Source organism: Neophocaena asiaeorientalis, unplaced genomic scaffold (genome assembly GCF_003031525.2).
Source record: "Neophocaena asiaeorientalis asiaeorientalis breed wild unplaced genomic scaffold, Neophocaena_asiaeorientalis_V1.1 scaffold293, whole genome shotgun sequence".
Lineage (NCBI taxonomy): Eukaryota > Metazoa > Chordata > Mammalia > Artiodactyla > Phocoenidae > Neophocaena > Neophocaena asiaeorientalis.
Window position 1 is genome coordinate 3,774,405 of NW_020173920.1, and position 23,770 is coordinate 3,798,174.

The following is a 23,770-nucleotide window of genomic DNA, read 5'->3' on the forward strand; positions in this document are numbered from 1 at the left end:
GTGAAATAAGATACATTCTAAACTTCATTATATTGAACTGCCTTAGATTTGTTATCACGCCTTTTATATTTGTAAATCTGTTCGAAACAGTTTTTTAATTTATTTGCTTTGGGAAATTTTGTTTATTTTCTAAAGATAATAAAAATAATTGTCCTCCTGATCTTGTACTGGATGTGTCATTTTATATATAGCATTTTGTTTTCTAGTATATATTTATCTTTGGAAATACTCATCTTTCTGTCACTTGGTAGGATAACATACTTCACATTTATTATTTAAAAACAATAGCTAATGTATATAAAGTATATGGGGAACTCTTCGTGGTATCTTTGCAACTTTTCTGTAAATCTAAAACTATTCTAAAATCATAAGTTCATTTTTTTAAAAGTTAATGTATAACAGTCAAAAAATAAAATGAAACAATAGCCAAATGTCAGAGAATCTGAACGTTTTTAGCTTTCAGAGCTTTACTTAATAGTTCCAAGGGATGGTTTATTAAGACATTAACTACCCAACCAACAGAGTCATCCAAAGTTAAAATAATGGTAGTATTATTACGTATAATAATAGTGATCTTTGGTGTGAAAGATCTCAACCTCATTTAAAGTGTAAATAAATGCATCTTTAGGTATTTTTATTATTATTGATCTATAGCATAAAATCTAGTAAAAATGGTGTTTTTGCTGTGAAAACACAGTGTCAAAGTAAGTCCTATTGTAGGAAAAAATGGGTTATCAGCTGTGATTGTTCACATCTCAGTGCCCTTCCCCTCTCCTAAAAATGAAAATCAGTAAGAACATTATACAAAATAGGATTCTAGGGGAAATTATAGGTATTACACTAAAACTTCAGTCCATGTTATTATGTTACTGCTTCTGTATAATCTCTGACCCTTTATGAAAATCATTAAAAGTCAAGTCATTGTAAAACTACCAAGAATTGGATAAGTCCAGATGGATATGTCCTCTGTATTGCAGAGAAGAAATTGAATTTATAAATATAATTCTACATAAGCAGCCAAAGCGTTATTGTAATAATGTAACACCTTTCCAAGTAACTAGGATTTAGTAGTACAATATTTTTTGAAGTAGGACATTTGAAAGTTTATTTTACTCTTTGTCACCTCAATTTGTCTTTTGATGTTAAAATAGTTTTCTAGAATCCTTTGAAATTTTGTAGTAGTTTATGTTCTTATATTCAATAGGGAACCAGTCCTTCCAGTTCAGAGTTCTTTGACTTATTTACTCCAGTGTCCCTAACTTAGCATCACACTACACTTGGAAATTGTTGAGACATGGCATAGCCATGTAGTTATAAATAAAGGACTTAGAGTCAGATTGATCTGGTTTAGAATTCCAGTCCTACCACTTAACTGGCTGTGTAACTGAGCAGTTTACTTAACACTGATCTTCTCTTTACTCATCTGTAACACTGAAGATGATAGTACTTACTTGAAATGTTTTACAGTGATTGAAAGAATAAGAGTGTGTGTGTGCAGTTGGCACATGATCTTGGCTATTTGTGTTATTAGTGTTGTTTCATATTTCCTTGAGACAGTAAACCAAGGAACAAGTTAAAAAAACAAATGAACAGAAGAGGCTTATTTATACTACCTAGCTTCATTTTAGGTTTTAAATATACTTACAAAAGTCCAAAAGTAGAGTAGTTTAACCATTGATGCTGTTTATGTGAGAAGGCTGTGGGCGTGCCTCATTTTCCAGAATAAGTAAGTGTGTGCCTGAGTAATTGAGAATAACGTGCATTATAAAATTAATAAAAGTGATTAAAATATTTGTCCCCAATTGAAGTTTGAAATCCACACCTAATACATAACCTGATTTTAACATTTTAAATAGATATTTTTCTTCTAAAGATCTACTTTATATTTTAGATGCATCAGGATGTAATAGAAATAGAAACAGAAGATACAAGATTTAGATTCTAGTCCTACTTTGTGACTCAAACAAGTTACTTAACCTCTCTGAGTTTCTACTCCCATCATCTATTAAAAAGGGTGGCTGACGCCTCCCTGACTACTTCAAAATGAGTTTGAGGACAGATAGCTAGGTAGATGATAATTTTTTTTAATATGTCTTTGATTATTTGTAGAACTTTAAACTTTCACAGTACTTTTATATTGATCATGTCATTTAAATTTTATGAAAACCCTCTGCAGTAGGAATTATCATGCTTATTACTCAGAGTGGTACAGAAAAGGATACATTGAATGACTTTTTGAAGTTGCAGAGAGAACCTGGACTTTATGGTGACACCTGACCCTACCACTTCCTGGCCTCACCCTTGCCTGGTTGTGTGATGGTGGGGACATTACTCAGTTTCTCATAGCCTCAGTTTCTCCACATAGAATAATGTATAATAGTTGCTAGCTCTTCCTGCTGGAGATAAAATCATATAATCTCTATGATACTGGCGTATTAAATATACACCCAGAATAAATACTCTGCTTTAAAACCAGATTCTTTAGACCTCCTTTCTTACCAGTTGTGAGGAGCTATCGGGTAATTAAAGTATTGTTGAAAATGCTTTATAGCTCATTTTGTGTGTTTGTATGAAAGTCTCTGTTCACACGCAAACAGGTGCTTTGGAGGGATTGGTTTTTGTTCAATTATTTGTTATTGTTCCAATCATGTAGATACTAAGATGAATGTAACATTGTTCTTGTCCTCTAGGAGCCTACTCTCTGTTTATGCAAATCATAACTTAACAAATAACTCCCACATGACATGAGAGTAGTTAACGTTAGAGGTATAACCAGTATAGAACATCCTGTTGCTTCTGGGTAATTCAGGTTCCACAGAACATCTGAATGTTGACTCTTAAATGATTTGATCATTAGTATAATCTAAAGCATGGTTTGATACATTTTCATTTTACTAGTAATCTTAAATAGAATAGTATACTTGGATTGCCTTGATGAGCCTTTTTAAGCCACACACTAATATCTGACTGCAGTGCCACTGTTCTATTTGTGTTTTGGGGTTTTTTGTTGGTTTTATGTTGGTTTGTTTGTTTTTATATTATTTTCAAATCATTTCAGACTTACAGAAAGTTGCAAGAATTGTGCAAAGAAATTCCATATACTTTGACTCACATCTCCCAATTGTTAATATTTTTACCTGCCACATCTGCTTTATCATTTCTGTTCTTCTGTAATTGAGTATAATATTATTTTTTGTAAACCAGTTAAAAGGAAGTTTTATTCATGCCCCTCTTACCGCTAAATATTAATACTTTACAATACTAAATATTTTTCCAAAGAACAAAAATATTACCGTAGTGCAGTGAGCTAAACCAGAAAATTAACATTAATATAATACTACCCACTGTAATTCTGTTTTGCCAGTTGCCCTAATAATGTTTTTTATATGAAAAACAAAAAGGTACTTTGGCCCATCCAAGACCACAGTTAGTTTTCATGAGTCTCCTTTAATCTGAAGTAGCTACACAATCTGTCTTTCATGTGTGTGACCTTTTACAAGGGAACAGTCTAGTCGTTTTGTGGAATATCCCACAATTCGTGTTTGATGCATTTTAATAATTAGATTGAGGTCATATATTTGTTTTCCATTTTTTTTATTGTGATCAAATACACATAATGTAAAATTTACCACCTTAACTTTTTAAGTTTACAGTTCAGTGGTATTAAGTACATTCATATTGTTGTGCAAACATCACCATCATCCATCTGCAGAACTTGTTTCATCTTGTAAAACTGAAACACTATACCCATTAAACACTTAATTCCCCATTCCTCCCTCCCTCCAGGCCCTGGCAACTACCATTCTACTTTCTGTGTCTATGGTTTTGACTCAAGTACCTCATGGAAGTGAAATCATAACAGTATTTGTCTTTTTGTGGTTAGCTGATTTCACTTAGTATAATGTCCTTAAGGTTAACCTGTGTTGCATATGTAGCATCAGAATTTCCCTTCTTTTGAAAGCTAAATAATATCCCATTTTATGTATATATGAGACCTTGCTTATCCATTTATCTGTCAATGAACAACTTGAGTTGCTTCTACATTTTAGCTCTTGTGAATAATGCTGCTGTGAACATAGGTGTACAGACACCTCTCTTCAAGACCCTGCTTTCAATTCTTTTGAGTGTATACCTGAAAGTGGAATAACTAGATCACTTTGTAACTTAATTTTTAATTTTTAGGGGAACCATCATACTATTTTCCACAGTGTTGTATCATTGTATATTCCCACCAGTGGAACACAATGGTTCCAATTTCTCCACATCCTCACCAACACTCCTTATATTCTCTTTTCATGATAGTAGCCAGCCTGATGGGTATGAGGTGGTATCTCATTGTAGTTTTGATTTGCAGCTCCCAAATGATTAGTGATGTTGAACATCTTTTCATGTGTTTATTGACCATTTGCATATCTTCTATGGAGAAATGTCTATTGAAGTCCTTTACTTCAATAAGGTTTTTGAATTGCATTGCAGTTTTTTTAATTGAGTTTTAGGAGTTCTTTATATATTCTGGATATTAGTTCCTTTTCAGATATATGATTTGCAAATATTTTCTCCCATTCTGTGGATTTCCTTTTTAATTTGTGGATGGTGTCATTTAATGCAAAGAACTTTTAATTTTTAGGAAGTCCAAATTGTCTACATTTTCTTCTGTTGCCTGTGCATTTGGTGTTATATCCATTGAATCACTACCAAATGCAGTGTCCTGAAGCTTTTACCCTGTGTTTTCTTCTTATAGTTTTATAGTTTTTTAGGTCTTTGATTTAGGTCATGGGTCCATTTTAAATTAATTTTTGTATATGATGTTAGGTAAGGGTCCAAATTCAGTCTTTTGCATTTGGGTATCCAGTTTTCCCAGCACCATTTGTTAAAAAGACTATCTTGTTCCCATTGAATGGTCTTAGCACCCTTGATGAAAACAATTTGACTATATATGTGAGGGTTTATTTCTGCAGTCTATTCAATTCTATCGGTATATGTCTGTCTTTATGCCAGTACCAAACTTTTGAGTACTGTAGCTTTGTAGTAAGTTTTGAAATGAGAAAGTATGAGTCCTCCAGCTTTGTCCTTTTCAGAATTATTTTGTCTATTCAGATCCCTTGAGACTCCATATGAATTTTAGGTTGGATTTTTCTATTTCTGCAGAAAACATTGGAATTTTGATTGGGATTGGATGAAATCTGTAAATTGCTTTGGGTAGTATTGACATCTTAACAGTATTAAGATGTCATGAACAGGGAATATGTTTCCATTTATTTCTGTTGTCTTTAATTTCTTTCAGCAACGTTATAGTTTTCAATGCACAAATCTTTCACCTCGTTGGCTAAGTTCATTCCAAATTATTTTATTCTTTTTGATGCTGTTATAAATGGAATTGTTTTTGTAATTTTCTTTCCAGATTGTGTATAGGAATGCAACTGATTTTTGTGTGTAGACCATATCCCGCTACTTTGCTAAGTTTATTAGTTCGAACAGGTTTTTGTGTGGTTTCTTTAGGGTTTTCTACATGTATGATCATATTATCTGAAGACACATAATTTTCCTTCTTTCTCATTTGAATGTCATTTATTTTTCTTATTTGTCTAATTGACTGATTTTTAATACTGTGTTGGATAGAAGTGGTGAAAGTGGGCCAGTTTGACTTGTTCCTGATCTTAGAGGGAAAGCTTTCAGTCTTTCACCATGAAAGTATGATGTTTGCTGTAGGTTTTTCATATACGACCTTTATTATGCTGCGGTGGTTTCCTTATATTCTTAGTTTGTTAAACGTTTTTATCATGAAAGAATGTTGAATACTGTCAGATACTTCCTGCATTGATTGAGATGATCATGTTGTTTTTTTCCTTCATTCTGTTGATGTGGTGTATTACATTGATCAGTTTTCATATGTTGAATCATCCTTGCATTCCAGGAATAAATCCCACTTGGTCATGGTATATAATCTTCTTAATATGATGCTGAATTCAGTTTTTGTTGAGAATTTTGGATCAATATTCATAAGGGATATTTGTCTGCAGTTTTCTTATAGTGTCCTTGCCTTTGACCTTAGTATCAGGGTAATGCTGGCTCATAGGATGAGTTAGGGAATGTACCTTCCTCTTCAATTTTTGGGCACAGTTTGAGAAAAATTGATGTTAGTTCTTCAGATGTTTGATAGAATTCACCAGGAAAGCAATCAGATTTCAAGGGCTTTTATTTGTCAGGAGATTTTTGATTACTGATTCAATCTTCTTATTAATTATAAAGTCTATTTAAATTTTCGCTTCATGATTCAGCCTTGGTAGGAGTTTGTCCATTTTGTGTAGGTTGTCCAATTTGTTGGCTTACATTTGCTCAAAATACTCTTATAGTCCTTTTTATTTCTGTAGAATTAGTAATAATGTTCCCACTTTCATTTCTGATTTTTTTTTTTTTTTTTTTTTTTTTTTTTAATTTTGTTTTGCGGTACGCGGGCCTCTCACTGTTGCGGCCTCTCCCGTTGCGGAGCACAGGCTCCGGATGCGCAGGCTCAGCGGCCATGGCTCACGGGCCCAGCCGCTCCACGGCATGTGGGATCCTCCCAGACTGGGGCACGAACCTGCGTCCCCCGCATCGGCAGGCGGACTCTCAACCACTGCGCCACCAGGGAAGCCCTCATTTCTGATTTTAGTAATTTAGTCTTCTCTCTTTTTTCCTTAGTCCATCTAACTAAAAGTTTGTCAGTTTGTTGATCTTTTCAAAAAAACAACTGTTGGTCTTTTTTCTCTATTATTTTTCTGTTCTCTATTTTACTTATCTCTGCTCTAATTTTTATTATTTCCTTCCTTGTACTAACTTTGGGTTTAGTTTGTTCTTTTTCTAGTTCCTTGGTTTGTAAAGTTCGGCTTGTTGACTTGAGGTCTTTCTTGTTTTTTAAGGTAAACGTGTTTTGGTATGTTGTATTTGCATTTTCATTCATCTCTTTAAGTGTTTTCCAGTTTCCTTTTCTACTTCTTTGATTCAGTGGTTAAGAGTATGTTGTTTAATTTCCACAGCTTGGTGGATCTTCTAGTTTGCTTCTATTATTGCTTACTATCTTCATCCATTTTGGCCATAAAAGATACTTTGTATGATGACTTTCTAAATCTACTGAGACTTAATTTGTGGCCTAATATATGGTATATTCTGGAAAATGACCCAAGTGCACTTGAGAAGAATGTATCCTGTTGTTGGACAGAATGTTCTAAATATGTCTGTTAGGTCAGGATGCTTTATTGTGTTGTTTAAGTCATCTTTTTCCATACTTTTGTCTGGTTATTTTACACATTATTTTGAGTGGGCATTGAAATCTCCAACTATTATTGTAGAACTGTCTACTCTCTTTAATTCTGTCATTTTTTTGTTTCATAGATTCTGATGATCTGTCATTAGGTACATAAATGTTAGTAATTGTTACATCTTCTTGCTGTTTTGAACCTTTTATTAATATATAATGTCCTTTGTCTCTTGTAACTTTTTAAAATTTAAATTCTATTTTGTCTAATGTTAGTATAGTCACTCCTACTATCTTTTGGTTACTATTTGCATGGAATATCTTTTTCCACCTTTTCACTATCAATCTGTTTGTGTCTTTGGATCTCAATGGAGTTTCTTGTAGACAACATAGAGTTGGGTGATGTGTTTTTATCCATTCTGCTGTTTTTGGGTTTTTTTGTTAATTGGAGAGTTTAATCAATTTACATTTAAAGTAATTACTGATAAGGAGAGACTTCTGTCATTTTGCTATTTGTTTTCTGTATTCATTATAGGTTTTTTGTACCTTATTTCCTGCATTAGTGTCTTATTTTTTGTTTGGTTGATTTTTTTGGTAGTGAAATGTTTAAATTCCTTTCCCATTTCCTTTTGTGTGTATTCTTTAGCTATTTCCTTTGTGGTTACCATGGGGATTACATTTAACATCCCAAAGTTATAACACTCTAATTTGAATTTAAACCAGCTTAACTTCAATAATATACAAAAACGCTGCTCCTTTTAACAGTTCCATCCTCACCTGTTTCAGTTGTTGATATCACAGAATTACAACTTTATACATTGTATGTACAAAAACAACAATTTTTAAATGCATTCATCTTTTAAATTATGTAGAAAACAAATGTGGAATTACAAAGCAAAGTTACTATGATACTAGCTTCTGGACTAGTAATTGATTTTAGTTATTTACTAATGTTGACTTCACTTCTGTACTAATAAGTAGCTTTTAGACTAATTTTTTAAATATAATTTAAAAAATATTAGTCTCTTAAATCACGTAGGTAACAAAAAGTGATGTTACATGTAGAAAACAAATGTGGAATTACAAAGCAAAGTTACTATGATACTAGCTTCTGGACTAGTAATTGATTTTAGTTATTTACTAATGTTGACTTCACTTCTGTACTAATAAGTAGCTTTTAGACTAATTTTTTAAATATAATTTAAAAAATATTAGTCTCTTAAATCACGTAGGTAACAAAAAGTGATGTTACAAAACGCTATTAAAATAATAAGAGTTTTTTTGTATTTATCCTTACCAAGGTCTTTATTTCTCCAAACACCTCAAGTTGCTGTCCTGTGTCCTTTCATTTCAACCTGCAGGATTCCCTTTAGCATTTCTTTCAGGGCCAGTCTATTGGTAATGATCTCCTTCAGCTTTTGTTTATCTGAGAATGTCTTAATTTCTCCCTCATATTTGAAGGATAGTTTTGCCAGATACAAGGTTCTTGGTTGGCAGTGTTTTTCTGTTAGCACTTTGAATATACCAACCCACTGCTTCCTGACCTCCAGAATTCTGATGAAAAATCTATTAATATTATTGAGGATCCCTTGTATATTGAGTCACTTTTTTACGCTGCTTTCAAAATTCTCCCTGTCATTGTCTTTTCAGGAGTTTGATTATAATGTGTCTGAGTGTGAATCTCTTTGAGTTAATCCTACCTTGAGTTTGTTGAGCTTCTTGGATGTTTATATTCGTGTCTTTCATCAAATTTGGGAATATTTTAGCCATTATTTCTTCAGATATTTTCTCTGCCTCTTGATCTCTCTCTTCTTTTTCTTGGACTCCCACAATGTGTGTGTTGGTCCACTTAATGATGGCCCACAAGTCTCTTAGACTCTGGTCACTTTTCTTCAGTCTTTCTGTTTTCAGACTTAATAATTTACGTTGTCCTATCTTCAAGTTTTCTGATTCTTCTGCGTGTTCCAGTCTGCTCTAGTGAATTTTTCATTTCAGTTATTGTACTTTTCAGCTTCAGAATTTCCTTTTGGTTTCTCTTTAGGTTTTCTATCTCTTATCTCCATTTTGTTCATACATCATTTTCTTGACTTTGTCCACCTTGTCTTTTAGTTCTTTGGATATCTTTAAGGTGGTTCTTTTAAATCCTTTGTCTAATAGGTATGCCGCCAGCTCTTTTTCAGAGACAGTTTCTTTTTTCTTCTCTCTCTCTCCTTTGAATGGACCATATGTTCCTGTTTCTTTGCATGCCTTGTGATTTTTTTGTTGTTGAAAATTGGACGTTTGAATCTTATGATTTCTCTGGAAACCTGATTCTCCCCTTTCCTAGGGTTTGCTGGGTGTTTTGTTTTTTTGATTGCTGTAGGCTATCTCTGTGCTAAAAATCAGCCTATGGTATAACTGTAAGATCTTCGCAGATTTTTTCTATGCCTGTACCTTCCCCAGGCATACGCAGTGATTTTCTAGTTTCCCTCATATATGTGGTTGCTTTTGAATATTCTAATCTTCAATGTCTGGCTTTTCCCCTTTTCTAAAGGGGAAAAAGAGGAAAATGAAATTGTGGGAGGAGACACTTGCCCTTTAAATCTCCTGGGAGTCACTTCAGTCAGAGAGGGAGAGATTTATATCAATTGGAAGAGGTTCAGCAACAATGGCCACTGCCTCTTTGCACCGTCATGATCAGAAGCAGCAGTAAGAGCACAGATTCCCTATATTTGGAGAACAGGGTGTTTTCTGCTGCCCACCCCCATCCCTACTCCACCCCGGTTTGTGCCAGCTGCTCTAGGAACACTTAAGAGGGGTGGGAGTTGGGTAGCTGCTACTGTGCTAAGAACTGAAATTTACTGGATTAACCACAGTTTGCCATCTAATACTTCCCCTGGGAGTTGTAAGCCTTCAATAGACTGGAACTCCAAAATAGTTACATCACACTGGCAGTTGGTTTTTGCCAGTGCAGTTGTTATCTAGGTGGAGAGACAAAATTGTGGGACTTCTTGTGTTGCCATCTTCCCAGAATTCACCCTATTTGTTTTTACAATCACTTTAACTTACAGTGATCACTGAAGTGACAGCACTTAACTTGTAATGCAGTGTGTCTCAAATTAGAATCCAAGATGTATTCTCTGGGGTTTGGGAGTTCTGTGTTTGAAAAACATTTGTTTATAATTTAGTAGGGGAGAAAGAGACACTAAGCCAATAATACAATGAAACTTTGATACATGCTAAGAAGGAGAAATATAGTATACAGCATAAAAGCATTTTCTAAACTTCTAATTTTGGCCTGTTTTTAAATAACTGGATCTTAGAATTATTTTAACACAAAATTTTTAAGATTTAATATTGTGCTCTGAAATCGTGTAAGGATGCTGCAATGTGTTAACAGCAGTAGACCCTATGAGGCCCTTTATTAATGAAATAAAATAGTAAAAGTTGGATGAGCAAAATTATGTTTCTTAAGTCTTGTTATTAATTCATGGGTCATATTCTTTAGGCGTTTGTTAAGTTTCTCTTTCTGGTATATCCCTGCCCCCTTACTAATCACCCCCCATTTCTAAGTGAATTATAGGACTTCATTATTGTCTAAGTTGAAACATACACAATGGTATATATTACTAGTAAATAATAATGGATTAGCAATAGGTTTCTGTGGTTTACAACACAGTTTTTTTAATATTACTTCACTAGGTCCTCACACAGTCCTCTTGGGTAAAGGTATATATCTCTTTACAGATGTAAAAAAATAAGTTTCAATAATACTTGTGATTTATCTGTATATTCAAAGTCATTGAATGGTAGAGTGAGGGCAGAGAGAGATCTAGAACCATATCTTTTGATAAGTGTCACTTAAAGGTGAGGTGCAGGGAAGGGTTTTTTTTTCTTCATTTGAAATAACTTTCACATAGATTATTTGAATAATCGATAACTTTCACATAGATTATGCTGTTGTTTGATTTCCTCCCTAAGCAAAGCTGATAATTCCCTGTTACCTATTCTGCTATCCCCTGTCCTAGATACAGATCCTGAGGTCTTAAACTATCCAGATTTGCTACTGTTTTTTATTTTAGTGCTCTCTACTTTAGCTATCTGAAAGTAGCAAATTCCATGGCCAAATTTTTCTCTATCTCTTGCTTCAGAAGTACCTGTTCTGGCTTTGTAGCTAGGTTATTATGTCTTTCTGAGTTGTATATCATACCCTCCAAGCCCATTGTGCTACCTCATTCCCACCACTTCCAAATTTGAGAGGAATGGAGTACTACTTTGTCAGATACCATTTCTGTATTCTGTAATATAAGAATTTAGAAAATCTCAAGTTAGTAAGGGTAAATTTTAAGGTAATGTTTTAATTCTCTACCTGCTAACACAGTCTTAAATATTTTTATCATTATTTTAGGCGGCTAAAACTTGAGGCTGTCAAATCATGCCTCTTGAGCGTCATTTACGTAGACTCTTATTTTAGACTACATTTTGTGGTATGTCTTTTTCAAATTGCTAGGTTGTCTTATCTTGACATTAGTTTTGAATGAAATTCTTGCTTAATCCTCATTGTGAACATTCCCAGTTTTTGTTCAGTTTCAAGTCCTTTATTCCCACACTTTCCCTTCAGGTGTGATCATTCACTCATATTAATTCTAAGATTCATCTACAAATAAACTTATTATACATATATTAATTATCTAATCATATTCATTAAGTCAGAATTACAAATTATTTTTACTAGTCTGTATTATTCTTTATTCAGAACTGAACTTTAAAATTGAAATTAATTTTATGATGGGAATGCTAATATCTTAATAGCAACTCTAACCTATAATATTTCACAACTGTATTAGTTATTAACCTCTTACAAACTGAGTACTTGACTCAATATAATTGTTTTGCTGTATATTATGAAAAACTTCAAAAATGCTCAGACATAAAGGGAGTAGTACAGTGAACTCCCATGTATACTCATCACCCAACTACAACAGTCCTCAGTTCGTGTACTCTTATATGATCCATAGCCCCTCCTTCTCCTGATCTCTCATTGTCATTATTTTATTTTGAAGTAAATTTAACCCTTTATATAGTTTGGTTTGTATGTATTTCAATATCAGTTAGACTTTTTATATGACTAGAATCAGAAGATAAATTATCTACAGTGATGATGAGTTGGTGATCATGAACAGCTAGTGTTGTGATAATTTTTGTATAAGTTAGATTTTGGTAATAAACAACTTTTTCAACTATATTTTTGGTAATGAGCAGAGAGAACCAAATGGTTTTCTTGCCATAATTTTTGAAGAATGTAACTTCTTTTATAACTTTAAACAGCAAAAAAAGGTGAAGTACCATTAATTTTTTAATGAATTAAAATATCAATTTGAGAAGTCTCAGTAGTCATTGGGAAATGAATACTTTCAAATGTTCATAAAATCTCAAATGTCTGTTAACTGACTTGCTTTGCTTAAATATCATTCTCACAAATAGTATTTTTACCTATTAGGTTTGCTTTTCACTGAATCATTCGAAAACAGACTATTATAGTCAAAGGTAGGACTACACATAAAGTAGTTAGTATCATGTTTATATTTAATAAAGTATTCCCTACTCATTTTGTTTGTTTGTTTTTTTCAGGGTACTTTTTATTGTTTCAGGTGTACAGCAAAGTGATTCAGTTATATACATTTTTTCAGATTATTTTCCATTATAGGTTATTACAAGATATTGAATATAGTTCCCTGTGCTGTACAGTAAATCCTTGTCCCTACTTATTTTTAACTTGCTGCTTTATGTAGCTGAGACGCATACTGGACAATTGTTTAAGCATGCAGTGGTGTTGTCTTTAAGCATTTTATCGTATGATCATCCAGATCTAGTACTTTGCTGAAAATAATGTAAAACATTTGAACTCTGAATATTCATTCACCTTTTAGAAAAGCCCATACACTTGGAAGAAAACGGTTATTTTGTGTATTATGTTTCTTTCATACAACCTTTTTGTGTAATTCTTTAATTAGAGTAGAAGAACTGTTAATATTTAAACACATCTCTTAAAATTTATTTAAAGGATAGTCATCTTTTTGATTCTCTGAAGATGTCATTTGACTTGGTAATTTTATACTCTTAAATATGCAGAAGAAAGATAATTTTAAGAGGAATCACATCAGTTTTCTAGTATATTCTGGTCTGTTTTTCATTTTGTATTAATTGCATTTTATTCTTTAAATTTTATTGCACCTACATAATAAACACTTCTCAACTTAAGCAGAAAGCCAAGCTTTTTTCATTCCAAACTTAATTAGACCTATGTTATTATTCTACTTGGCTTTTTTGTTTTTGTTTTTTTGTGGGTTTTTTGACCACTAGTTATTCTGTGAGTGGTCTAGAATAACACATGGAAAGCAGTAATTGCAGTTGATAACAATTGAGGGCTTTTACGTTGAGTGTGTTTCCAGTATTCTAAAAGTTTGCGATTGATTTCTTTGTATGGCTTTTTATTTTAATCCAGTATTTAAACACAGTTCAGTGTGGGACAGAATTTTTTTTCTAGGTGATAAAATGATGGGAATCTTCATGGGATCCTTGAGACTAGAAAAGCAAATGATTTCTAACCAATTTGGGAAGAGTTGTTTGTTACGCTAGAGAATATTTGTGGATTTTTTGAGAAGGCTGGTGAACTTCTTTGCAAATCTTAAGAAAATTGTGTCTGTTTTAGCAGAAATAAGAACTTATTTCTCAAAAGCAAATATAACAACTGCCTATACCTAAGTCTTTCCATTGGTGCTAGAAACTGGATACATAGTTTAACATATGAAAAGTTCATACAAAATTATACTTAAAGAAATAGCAAATCTTTTATATGCTTCTAACATTTGTGAACATTATTATGTAATGTGTCAATTTTCCTGTTAAGCCTAATACATTTACAATTCTTTCTCTAAGGCAAATCCTCCTCCAGTACTGGTCAACACAGATAGCTTGGAAACATCAACTTATGTAAGTTCCATTCATTGCCATATTTAAATAATTCTGTTTTCCCTTTTATAGGTTTTGATATAGATACAAAACTCACAGCATTATTTTCTCTAATACATTGTACTTACAGTGTTCTGTTACTAAGCTGTAATTGTTAAAGTAAATGAAGCAGTACCATCCTTTTTTGGTTGTTCTTTTTCTATACTCTTGCAAAGCAGAAATGTTGAAATAAGAAATTTTATTTTTAAATTAAAATGAATAACTTTCGCTATCTGACCAGTGGTCATTTACACAATGCCATATATTCAAAGAGTCATTTTTGAAGTCTAATTGAGTGACTAGATTTTTAGTGACCAGGTTTATAGGTGTTCACATATTAAAATAATTAGTTATAACTTTATAACTTTAAATTGATTAGTGCTTCTCTATAAACTTCTTTGGTTAAAAAGCTTTCTTTCTCCTAAAGATAAATAGCCAGAACAGCAGAATCTAACATTTTTCACCCCAGCTAAAATATCTTCAGAGATGTTTAAGTAGAAGTTGTGCTCGCACATTTTAAAAACAGCAAATGGTGCATAATTTAATAGATTGTAAAAATCTTTTTCTCTCATTTTTTAACTATAGTTGATTTCAGTCTATACTTTAAAACATTATATTTGGCTTTATCTTCTGTTTATATTTATATGGGTATATCAGATTTGGGGGAATTTTTGAAAACTTCAAATAATAATACTTAATACAAACCAAAAATACTCTTTTCAGTCAATGTCACCTTTCACATGGATAAAGAATACTTAAGGAGAATTTTGTTTGTACTTTTGTCAATATTTTCTTCACATTTCTTTCTCCCTCACTTGTTCTTTGTGTTGACTTATGTTTTGCTTAAGGACAGAATCAGTGACTAATTATTTTTATTTTAAAACCCTTTCAACTGAAAGGTTAATATGTAAGAACTAACAGAGAAAATGATATCAACAAAGAGAATAAATACACATGCATTTTAGGGGAAATGTCAACAAATTAAAAGCAGGATTAGCATACAAGCAGCAAACTTAGAGTAAAAGTTGTATTAATTTTAAGTTTGTATGACATATTATTCAAAAAATACCTTTCCTGCTAAAGCAGGGTATGTTGGGAGTCTTGAAAACCATTCACTACCCACGGTGAGAAATTTGCTAGAAGGATTCACAAGACTCAGCATGTTGTACTTACGGCTAAGATTTATTACAGCTATGTGATAAGTCAGGATCTACAGTCAGATTATAAGGCTGTATGCCTAGAAGAATCCATGTTTAGATTTCCTTCTACTTTCTTCCTCCCCAGAGGGGTCCACAGAGCACTCTTTTCACCTAGCAGTGAAAATGTAGCAACACGTATGCAGTATTTCTGCCCAGGGAAGCCCATTATGGACACAACACAAAGTTATTTATTGGTGATGATCACATAGGCACCCTTTGTCCAGCGCATACCAAATTTCCAAGCTCCCAGAAGGAAAACAGGTGTTCAGCATAAAATGCATTGTCTTTGCAAAGTCTAGCCACAGTAAGCAACCCTTTCATTTAGGGAATGGTGGGAACACACCCAAAATCAATTTCTCAAATGCCTGCTAAGAGCCTTCTAGTGATAACACCCTTGGGCCTGCTTTATTAAACCTTTTCTGTACATAAGGATATGAGATAAATTCCAGTTCTTTAAGCAAGATTTTTCAGAGTGTGGTACTTCATCATACTTGAAGAACACTGTGTAAAATGTTTAATAACTATTCTTTGCAGGTTTTAAATTTAATCCTGAAATTTAAAATGTATTCCAGAATGGTTTTTAAACTTATTTGTTATTCCTTTGTTAAGTCCTGATCGTTTAATACCAGCTATGTATTGACGAATAAAAATAAGAAAACTTGCAGCTATTGCTTTATAACACTTTTTTTCCTGATTGTTGTCACCATGCTTTCTAAAATTAAGTAATTTATATATATATAATATATATATATCCTTCTGTAAACATTCTGTGCATGTACAAGCATATATGTGTTGTTTTCAAACTTTTACCATATAAAAATCAATGCCCCACTGATAATTTTTGTATAGATATTTTTGTGTTTATATGCAATTATATAATCAGAGTATATTTATATATTGATACATAGATTGCTCAAAGGGTGTGTCAATTTTTAGATTTGATCATTATTGCCAAATTGTAGTTCACAGAGTTATATCCATTTATACTTCAACAAAAATTATTAGTTTTTACCCCATACTGTCACTAGCATGGTGTGTTAATAAACTTTTTGATCTTTTGTTAGCATAATGTTTAAAATGTATTAACTCATTGTTTCAACTTGAATTTATGTTATATCTCACCTTTTTCAACTTTTTCACCTTAAAAAATTTTACGTTGAGACACGTAACACATAATCTACCTTTTTAAGGTATACGATCCAGTGGTTTTAGTCTATTCACAATGTTGTGCCGTCACCACCACTTTCAAATTCCAGAACATTTTCATCACCTTGTAAGGAAACCCTGTACCTGTTAGCAGTCACTCCCCATTCTGCCCTTACCTCAGCCCCTGGCAACCACTAATCTATTTTCTGTCACTATGGCTTTGTCTTTTCTGGACTGTTCATATAAATAGAATCATACAATATGTGGCCTTTTGTATCTGGCTGCTTTCAGTTAGCATAATGTTTTCAGGGTTCATCTATGTTGTAGCATGTGTCAGAATGTCAATCCATTTTATGGCTGAATTATTTTTCATTTTATATATATATATACACACACACACACACCATGTTTTGTTTATTCATCCTTCTCTTGATGGACTCTTGGGTTGTTTCCACCTTTTGCCTGTTGTGAATAATGCTGTGGTAAACATTGGCACACAAGTATGTGGGGATTATTGTCATTTTACCAACATTATGTCTCTCAATCCATGAACACAGACTGTCTTTCCATTCACTTAAATCTTTAATTTTCTTACCAATGTTTTATAATTTGCAGTATACATGTCTTACACTTCTTTTGTTAAATTTATTCCTGTGTATTTTTATTCTTTTAATGCTATTATAAATGAAATTGTTTTCTTAATTTCATTTATGGATTTTTCATTGCTAACATGGGAATATAATGGATTTGGGGGTATTGATCTTCTACCTGCAATATTACTGAACTCATTTATTTGCTCTAATGTTTTTTTTCATGTAGATTCCTTTGGATTTTCTATATAAGATCATGTCATCTACAGAGATAGTTTTACTTCTTCCTTTCCAATGAAGATGCCTTTTATTTATTTTTCTTGCCTAATTGCCATGGCTAGAACCTCCCTTAAAATGTTTTATAGAAGTTGCAGAGCAAACATTCTTGTTTTGTTCCTGATCCTTGGGAGAAAGCTTTCAGTCTTTTACCATTAAGTATGATGTATTATACTCAGTTTTAAGTATTAATTGATATTAATACTTAAAAGGAGGAGAGAAAAAAGAGAATATGTACATGTGTTTTGGAGGGATGGAGTTAGACTTAATGATTCATCTAGAGCTGCATCTTCCATAATAGTAAGCCACTAGCCATGTGTTGGTATTTAATTTATATTGATCAAAATTCAATAATATTTAAAATATAGTTTCTCTGTTTCAGTAGTCACATTTCAGGCACTCAGTAACCATGTGTGGGTAAGTAACTCCTGTATTGGAAAAGGCAGATTATTTTACACTTCCATCATCACAGAAACTTCTTTTGGACAGTGTTGATGTAGCAAAGTTAAAAACTCAAAATAACCAAGTAAAATTTTAAATAAAAGTAATTTGGGGGGGATTTCCCTGCAGATAACAAAGCACTGTCTAATTAAAGCAGCATAGTTCTTGTCCCACACCATATTAGATCAGTGGAATACAACTCATCTTTGCTATATGTTATATAATCTGATTTTTTTTCCTGGTCAGGTTTATTATACAGTAGTTGTTCTTAGTTATGACTTTATGGGACTTTTTCCCCATTAATATTAAGATTTTTTTAATATTTAGAAATTTACCACCAGTTCTTAAGTGTCTTTGGAATTTCTTCCTTTTACCCAAATTATTGCCATAACTTCTTTATCAATTTACTTTTCTCCAATTTCTCTCCATTTCTGTTACATACTGCCACAATTCTTTTTCTGGAAAATCTATTAAACCTACTTGATGCTCCAAAACTTTCAAGAATATTTCTCATTCATCAGGGAAGCAGTCAAGACCTTTCACAATCAGGCTCCAATCCACTTCTAGTTTCTTCTCCAGCTTTCCCCCCACCCCGATACACAATCCCATTTTGTTGATAGGACTAAATTCAAAACCTGGGAAGTACTAAAATTACAGTTCTCAAGAAGTATTCTAAATCTATTCTTTTCTATTTTTAAGGGGGAAAAATATTTTGTCAGTAAAATATTACATTGTCTAAAGATTGACCTCTCTTCTCTCATTTTATACACAGCTTACCTCTCATGTTATCCTGTTAATTGAGAGTGATAAACCCATAAGCCAAGCATTTCTTTCCTGTTGGAAGCCACATTTTGTAAAGCTATTATAAAAAGAAAACTAAGCAAATCAACCATTTTGTAGTTTTGCTGGAAACTATATAGCTTTTGAAAATATTACACCAACATTATTTTTTTGTACATTTACTGTTAATAAAGTGATACTTGTAGAGTAATTGTGGTTTTGATAATGTATTCTTGGCATTTAGAAGCCCAGTTTGAACGTGTGTAATGATGTTATTGAATTGTCTCTATACATGAAATTATCAGACAGGTTCAGGTTATTAAGCATATAGGAATAAAGTCATCTGGGGTTCATATGGCCTTCTCACTTTTCACCTTTGTTAAATTACTCTGTGCTACCGGGAATCCTCACCAGATATCAATACATCATGACTTGGCATTAAGTGAAGCGTCAAGGACGTTTACTAAGTACCTACCTTTTCTTTTTTCTTTTTTAATACAGCGGTTCTTATTAGTCATCAGTTTGTATACACATCAGTGTATACATGTCAATTCCAACCTCCTAATTCATCACAACACCACCCCCACCCCCCCGCGGCTTTCCCCCATTGGTGTCCACACATTTGTTCTCTACATCTGTGTCTCAGTTTCTGCCCTGAAAACTGGTTCATCTGTACCGTTTTTCGAGGCTCCACATATGTGCGTTAATATACGATATTTGTTTTTCTCTTTCTGACTTACTTCACTCTATATGACAGTCTCTAGATCCATCCACGTCTCAACAAATGACCCAATTTCATTCCTTTTTATGGCTGAGTAATATTCCATTGTATATATGTGCCACATTCTCCTTATCCATTTGTCTGTTGATGGGCATTTAGGTTGCTTCCATGACCTGGCTGTTGTAAAGAGTGCTGCAGTGAACATTGGGCTGCGTGTGTCTTTTTAAATTGTGGTTTTCTCTGGGTATATGCCCAGTAGTGGGATTGCTGGATCATATGATAATTCTATTTTTAGTTTTTTAAGGAACTTCCATACTGTTCTCCATAGTGGCTGTATCAGCTTACATTCCCACCAACAGTGCAAGAGGGTTCCCTTTTCTCCACACCTTTTCCAGCATTTGTTGCTTGTAGATTTTCTGATGAAGCCCTCTAACTGGTGTGAGCTGATACCTCATTGTAGTTTTGATTAGCATTTCTCTAATAATTAGTGATGTTGAGCAGCTTTTCATGTGCTTCTTGGCCATCTGTACGTCTTCTTTGGAGAAATGTCTATTTAGGTCTTCTGCCCATTTTTAGATTGGGTTGTTTGTTTTTTAATTTTGAGCTGCATGAGCTGTTTATATATTTTGGAGATTAATCCTTTCTCCATTGATTCATTTGCAAATATTTTTTCCCATTCTGAGGGTTGTCTTTTCATCTTGTTTATGGTTTCCTTTGCCATGCAAAACTTTTAAGTTTCATTAGGTCCCACTTCTTTATTTTTGTTTTTATTTCTGTTACTCTAGGAGGTGGATCAAAAAATTCTTGCTGTGATTTATGTCAGAGAGTGTTCTTCCTATGTTTTCCTCTAAGACTTTTACAGTGTCTGGTCTTACCTTTAGGTCTCTTATCCATTTTGAGTTTATTTTTGTGTATGGTGTTAGGGAGTGTTCTAATTTCATTCTTTTACATGTAGCTGTCCAGTTTTCCCAGCACCACTTATTGAAGAGACTGTCTTTTCTCCATTGTATATCCTTGCCTCCTTTGTCATAGATTAGTTGACCATAGGTGCGTGGGTTTACCTCTGGGCTTGCTATCATGTTCCATTGATCTGTGTTTCTATTTTTGTGCCAGTACCATATTGTCTTGATTACTGTAGCTTTGTAGTATAGTCTGAAGTCAGGGAGTCTGATTCCTGCAGCTACGTTTTTTTCCCTCAAGATTCCTTTGGCTATTCGGGGTCTTTTGTGTCTCCATACAAATTTTAAGATTTTTTTGTTCTAGTTCCATTAAAAATGCCGTTGGTAATTTGATAGGGATTGCATTGAATCTGTAGATTGCTTTGGGTAGTAGAGTCATTTTCACAATATTGATTCTTCCAATCCAAGAACATGGTATATCTCTCCATCTGTTTGTATCATCTTTAATTTCTTTCATCAGTGTCTTATAGTTTTCTGAGTACAGGTCTTTTGTCTCCCTACGAAGGTTTATTCCTAGGTATTTTATTCTTTTTGTTGCAGTGGTAAATGGGAGTGTTTCCTTAATTTCTCTTTTGGATATTTCATCATTAGTGTATAGGAATGCAAGAGATTTCTGTGCATTAATTTTGTATCCTGCAACTTTACCAAAGTCATTGATTAGCTCTAGTAGTTTTCTGGTGGCATCTTTAGGATTCTCTATGTATAGTATCATGTCATCTGCAAACAGTGACAGTTTTACTTCTTCTTTTCCAATTTGTATTCCTTTTATTTCTTTTTCTTCTCTGATTGCCGTGGCTAGGACTTCCAAAACTATGTTGAATAATAGTGGTGAGAGTGGACATCCTTGTCTTGTTCCTGATCTTAGAGGAAATGCTTTCAGTTTTTCACCATTGAGGATGATGTTTGCTGTGGGTTTGTCATACATGGTCTTTATTATGTTCAGGTATGTTCCCTCTATGCCCACTTTCTGGAGAGTTTTCATCATAAATGGGTGTTGAATTTTGTCAAAAGCTTTCTCTGCATCTATTGAGATGATCATATGGTTTTTCTTCTTCAATTTGTTAATATGGTGTATCAGATCGATTGATTTATGTATACTGAAGAATCCTTGCATCCCTGGGATAAATCCCACCTGATCATGATGTATGATCCTATTAATGTGTCGTTGGATACTGTTTGCTAGTATTTTGTTGAGGATTTTTGCAGCTATATTCATGAGTGATATTGGTCTGTAATTTTCCTTTTTTGTAGTAGCTTTGTCTGGTTTGGTATCAAGGTGATGGTGGCCTCACAGAATGAGTTTGGGAGTGTTCCTTCCTCCCGTTTTTTGGAAGAGTTTGAGAAGGATGGGTGTTAGCTCTTCTCTAAATGTTTGATAGAATTCACCTGTGAAGCCATCTGGTCCTGGACTTTTGTTTGTTGGAAGGTTTTTAATCACAGTTTCAATTTCATTACTTTTGATTGGTCTGTTCATATTTTCTGTTTCTTCCTGGTTCAGTCTTGGAAGGTTATACCTTTCTAAGAATTTGTCCATTTCTTCCAGGTTGTCCATTTTGTTGGCATAGAGTTGCTTGTTGTAGTCTCTTAGGATGCTTTGTATTTCTATGGTGTCTGTGGTAACTTCTCCTTTTTCAATTCTAATTTTATTGATATGAGTCCTCTCCCTCTTTTTCTTGATGAGTCTGGCTAATGGTTTATCAATTTAGTTTATCTTCTCAAAGAACCAGCTTTTAGTTTTATTGATCTTTGCTATTTTCTGGGGTTTTATCTTGTTCCTTCATCTGGTACATAGCCCTCTGCCTTTTCATCTTGTCTGTCTTTCTGTGAATATGATTTCTGTTCCACAGGCTGCAGGATCTTAGTTCTTCTTGCTTCTGCTGTCTGTCCTCTGGTGGATGAGGCTATCTGAGAGGCTTGTGCAGGTTTCCTGATGGGAGGGACTGGTGGTGCGTCGAGCTTGGAGTACCTACCTTTTGAGAAGGCTTAATGGTGAAAATCTCAAATACCTTAAATCAGAAGTCCATAAGCTCACAACACAAAAATTTATACTATATTACATATTAACACCAAAAGGACTGTATAAGTATACTGACCTGGAAATGTTTTCCAGAATAAAATTTCAGGCTATTTAGAAATGAACAAATGGACAAAAATAGAGCCCAGTGTAGCAGTTTGGGGATTTGGCAAAAGCCATATGCCAAGGAAAATTTATTAACTTTAATGGGTGTTTCTAAAAATAGAAAAAGTAATAAGCACAAATGAATTGTGCATTCAACTCAAGAAGCTTTAAAAAGGGCCTAAGGAAAGAGTAAAGAATTGATAAAAAATAAAAGCAGAATGTAATAGCATAGAATGTAATAAATCAGTGATGTTAAAAGTACTTCTTTGATAAAGACTGATAGACTTTTAGCAAGTCTGAGCACAAAAAAATATAGATGATACAAATAACCTTTAGAATAAGAAGAGTGGTATAGCTGCAGATACAGATTTTATTTTTACTCATAAAAAAGAACTTCCAGGGCTTCCCTGGTGGTGCAGTGGTTGAGGGTCCACCTGCCGATGCGGGGGACGCAGGTTCGTGCCCTGGTCCAGGAGGATCCCACATGCCGCGGAGCGGCTGGGCCCGTGGGCCATGGCCACTGGGCCTGTGCGTCCGGAGCCTGTGCTCTGCAACGGGAGAGGCCACAACAGTGAGGGGCCCACGTACCGCAAAAAAAAATAAAGAACTTCCAGTCAAGTTGGCAGGATATGCATATGTATAACCCTCCTGCACTCTATAGGCATATAAATCATAGATTTATATATATATACACAGATATATTGTGTGTATGTATATGTTTGTATATATATGTATGTGTATATGTGTGTGTATACACACATATGTATAACATAATTTCAAAAACAAGAAGAAAATCTCTTCAGTTGAAAAAGAAGATGAAACAAAGTAGCAATTGGGTTTGTATCCATTACAATCATAAGAATTAAGAGCCCAGAAAAGTAGTAGAGATGAGTTTCAAAAATCCTCAGGAAAAAAACCCCTAGCTCCTGCTTTGGACCTGAATTAGGGGTTGCTTCTTATAGTATGGTGAAGAAAACAGACTACCTTACATGGATTTCATTATTCTGTTGTTTCATTATTTTATTGCTGTATAACAAACCACCCTGAAACTTCGTGGCTTTAAAAATAATTCATTATTTCTCATGATTTTCTGGGTTAACTGGATAGTTCTGTTTTACACGATCTTGGCTGGGGCACTGGAAGAGACTGGAAGATCCAAAATAGCCTCATTGACCATGGCCGGCAGTTAGTTCTAGTTGCCGGTTAGAGGTGCAGCTGGGGCTTTTGGCCCGGGGTCTTGATGCTCCTTCATTTGAATCTCTTCATAGGATCTTTGAGCTTCCTCACATTATAGCTTCTGGATTCTAAGAATGTG

At 33.7% G+C, this 23,770-nt stretch overlaps 1 protein-coding gene across 5 annotated transcripts in view; it reads left to right on the forward strand.

The window, feature by feature from the left end:
- The window catches only part of DLG1 (discs large MAGUK scaffold protein 1), a 280,091-nt gene that overhangs the window by 132,119 nt on the left and 124,202 nt on the right, over nt 1-23,770 (forward strand). For all 5 annotated transcript variants that reach the window (XM_024752078.1, XM_024752079.1, XM_024752080.1 and 2 more), the window contains one exon: nt 14,153-14,206. In XM_024752078.1, coding sequence (XP_024607846.1) covers nt 14,153-14,206 — 54 coding nt within the window. The remainder of the gene's footprint in view (nt 1-14,152; nt 14,207-23,770) is intronic.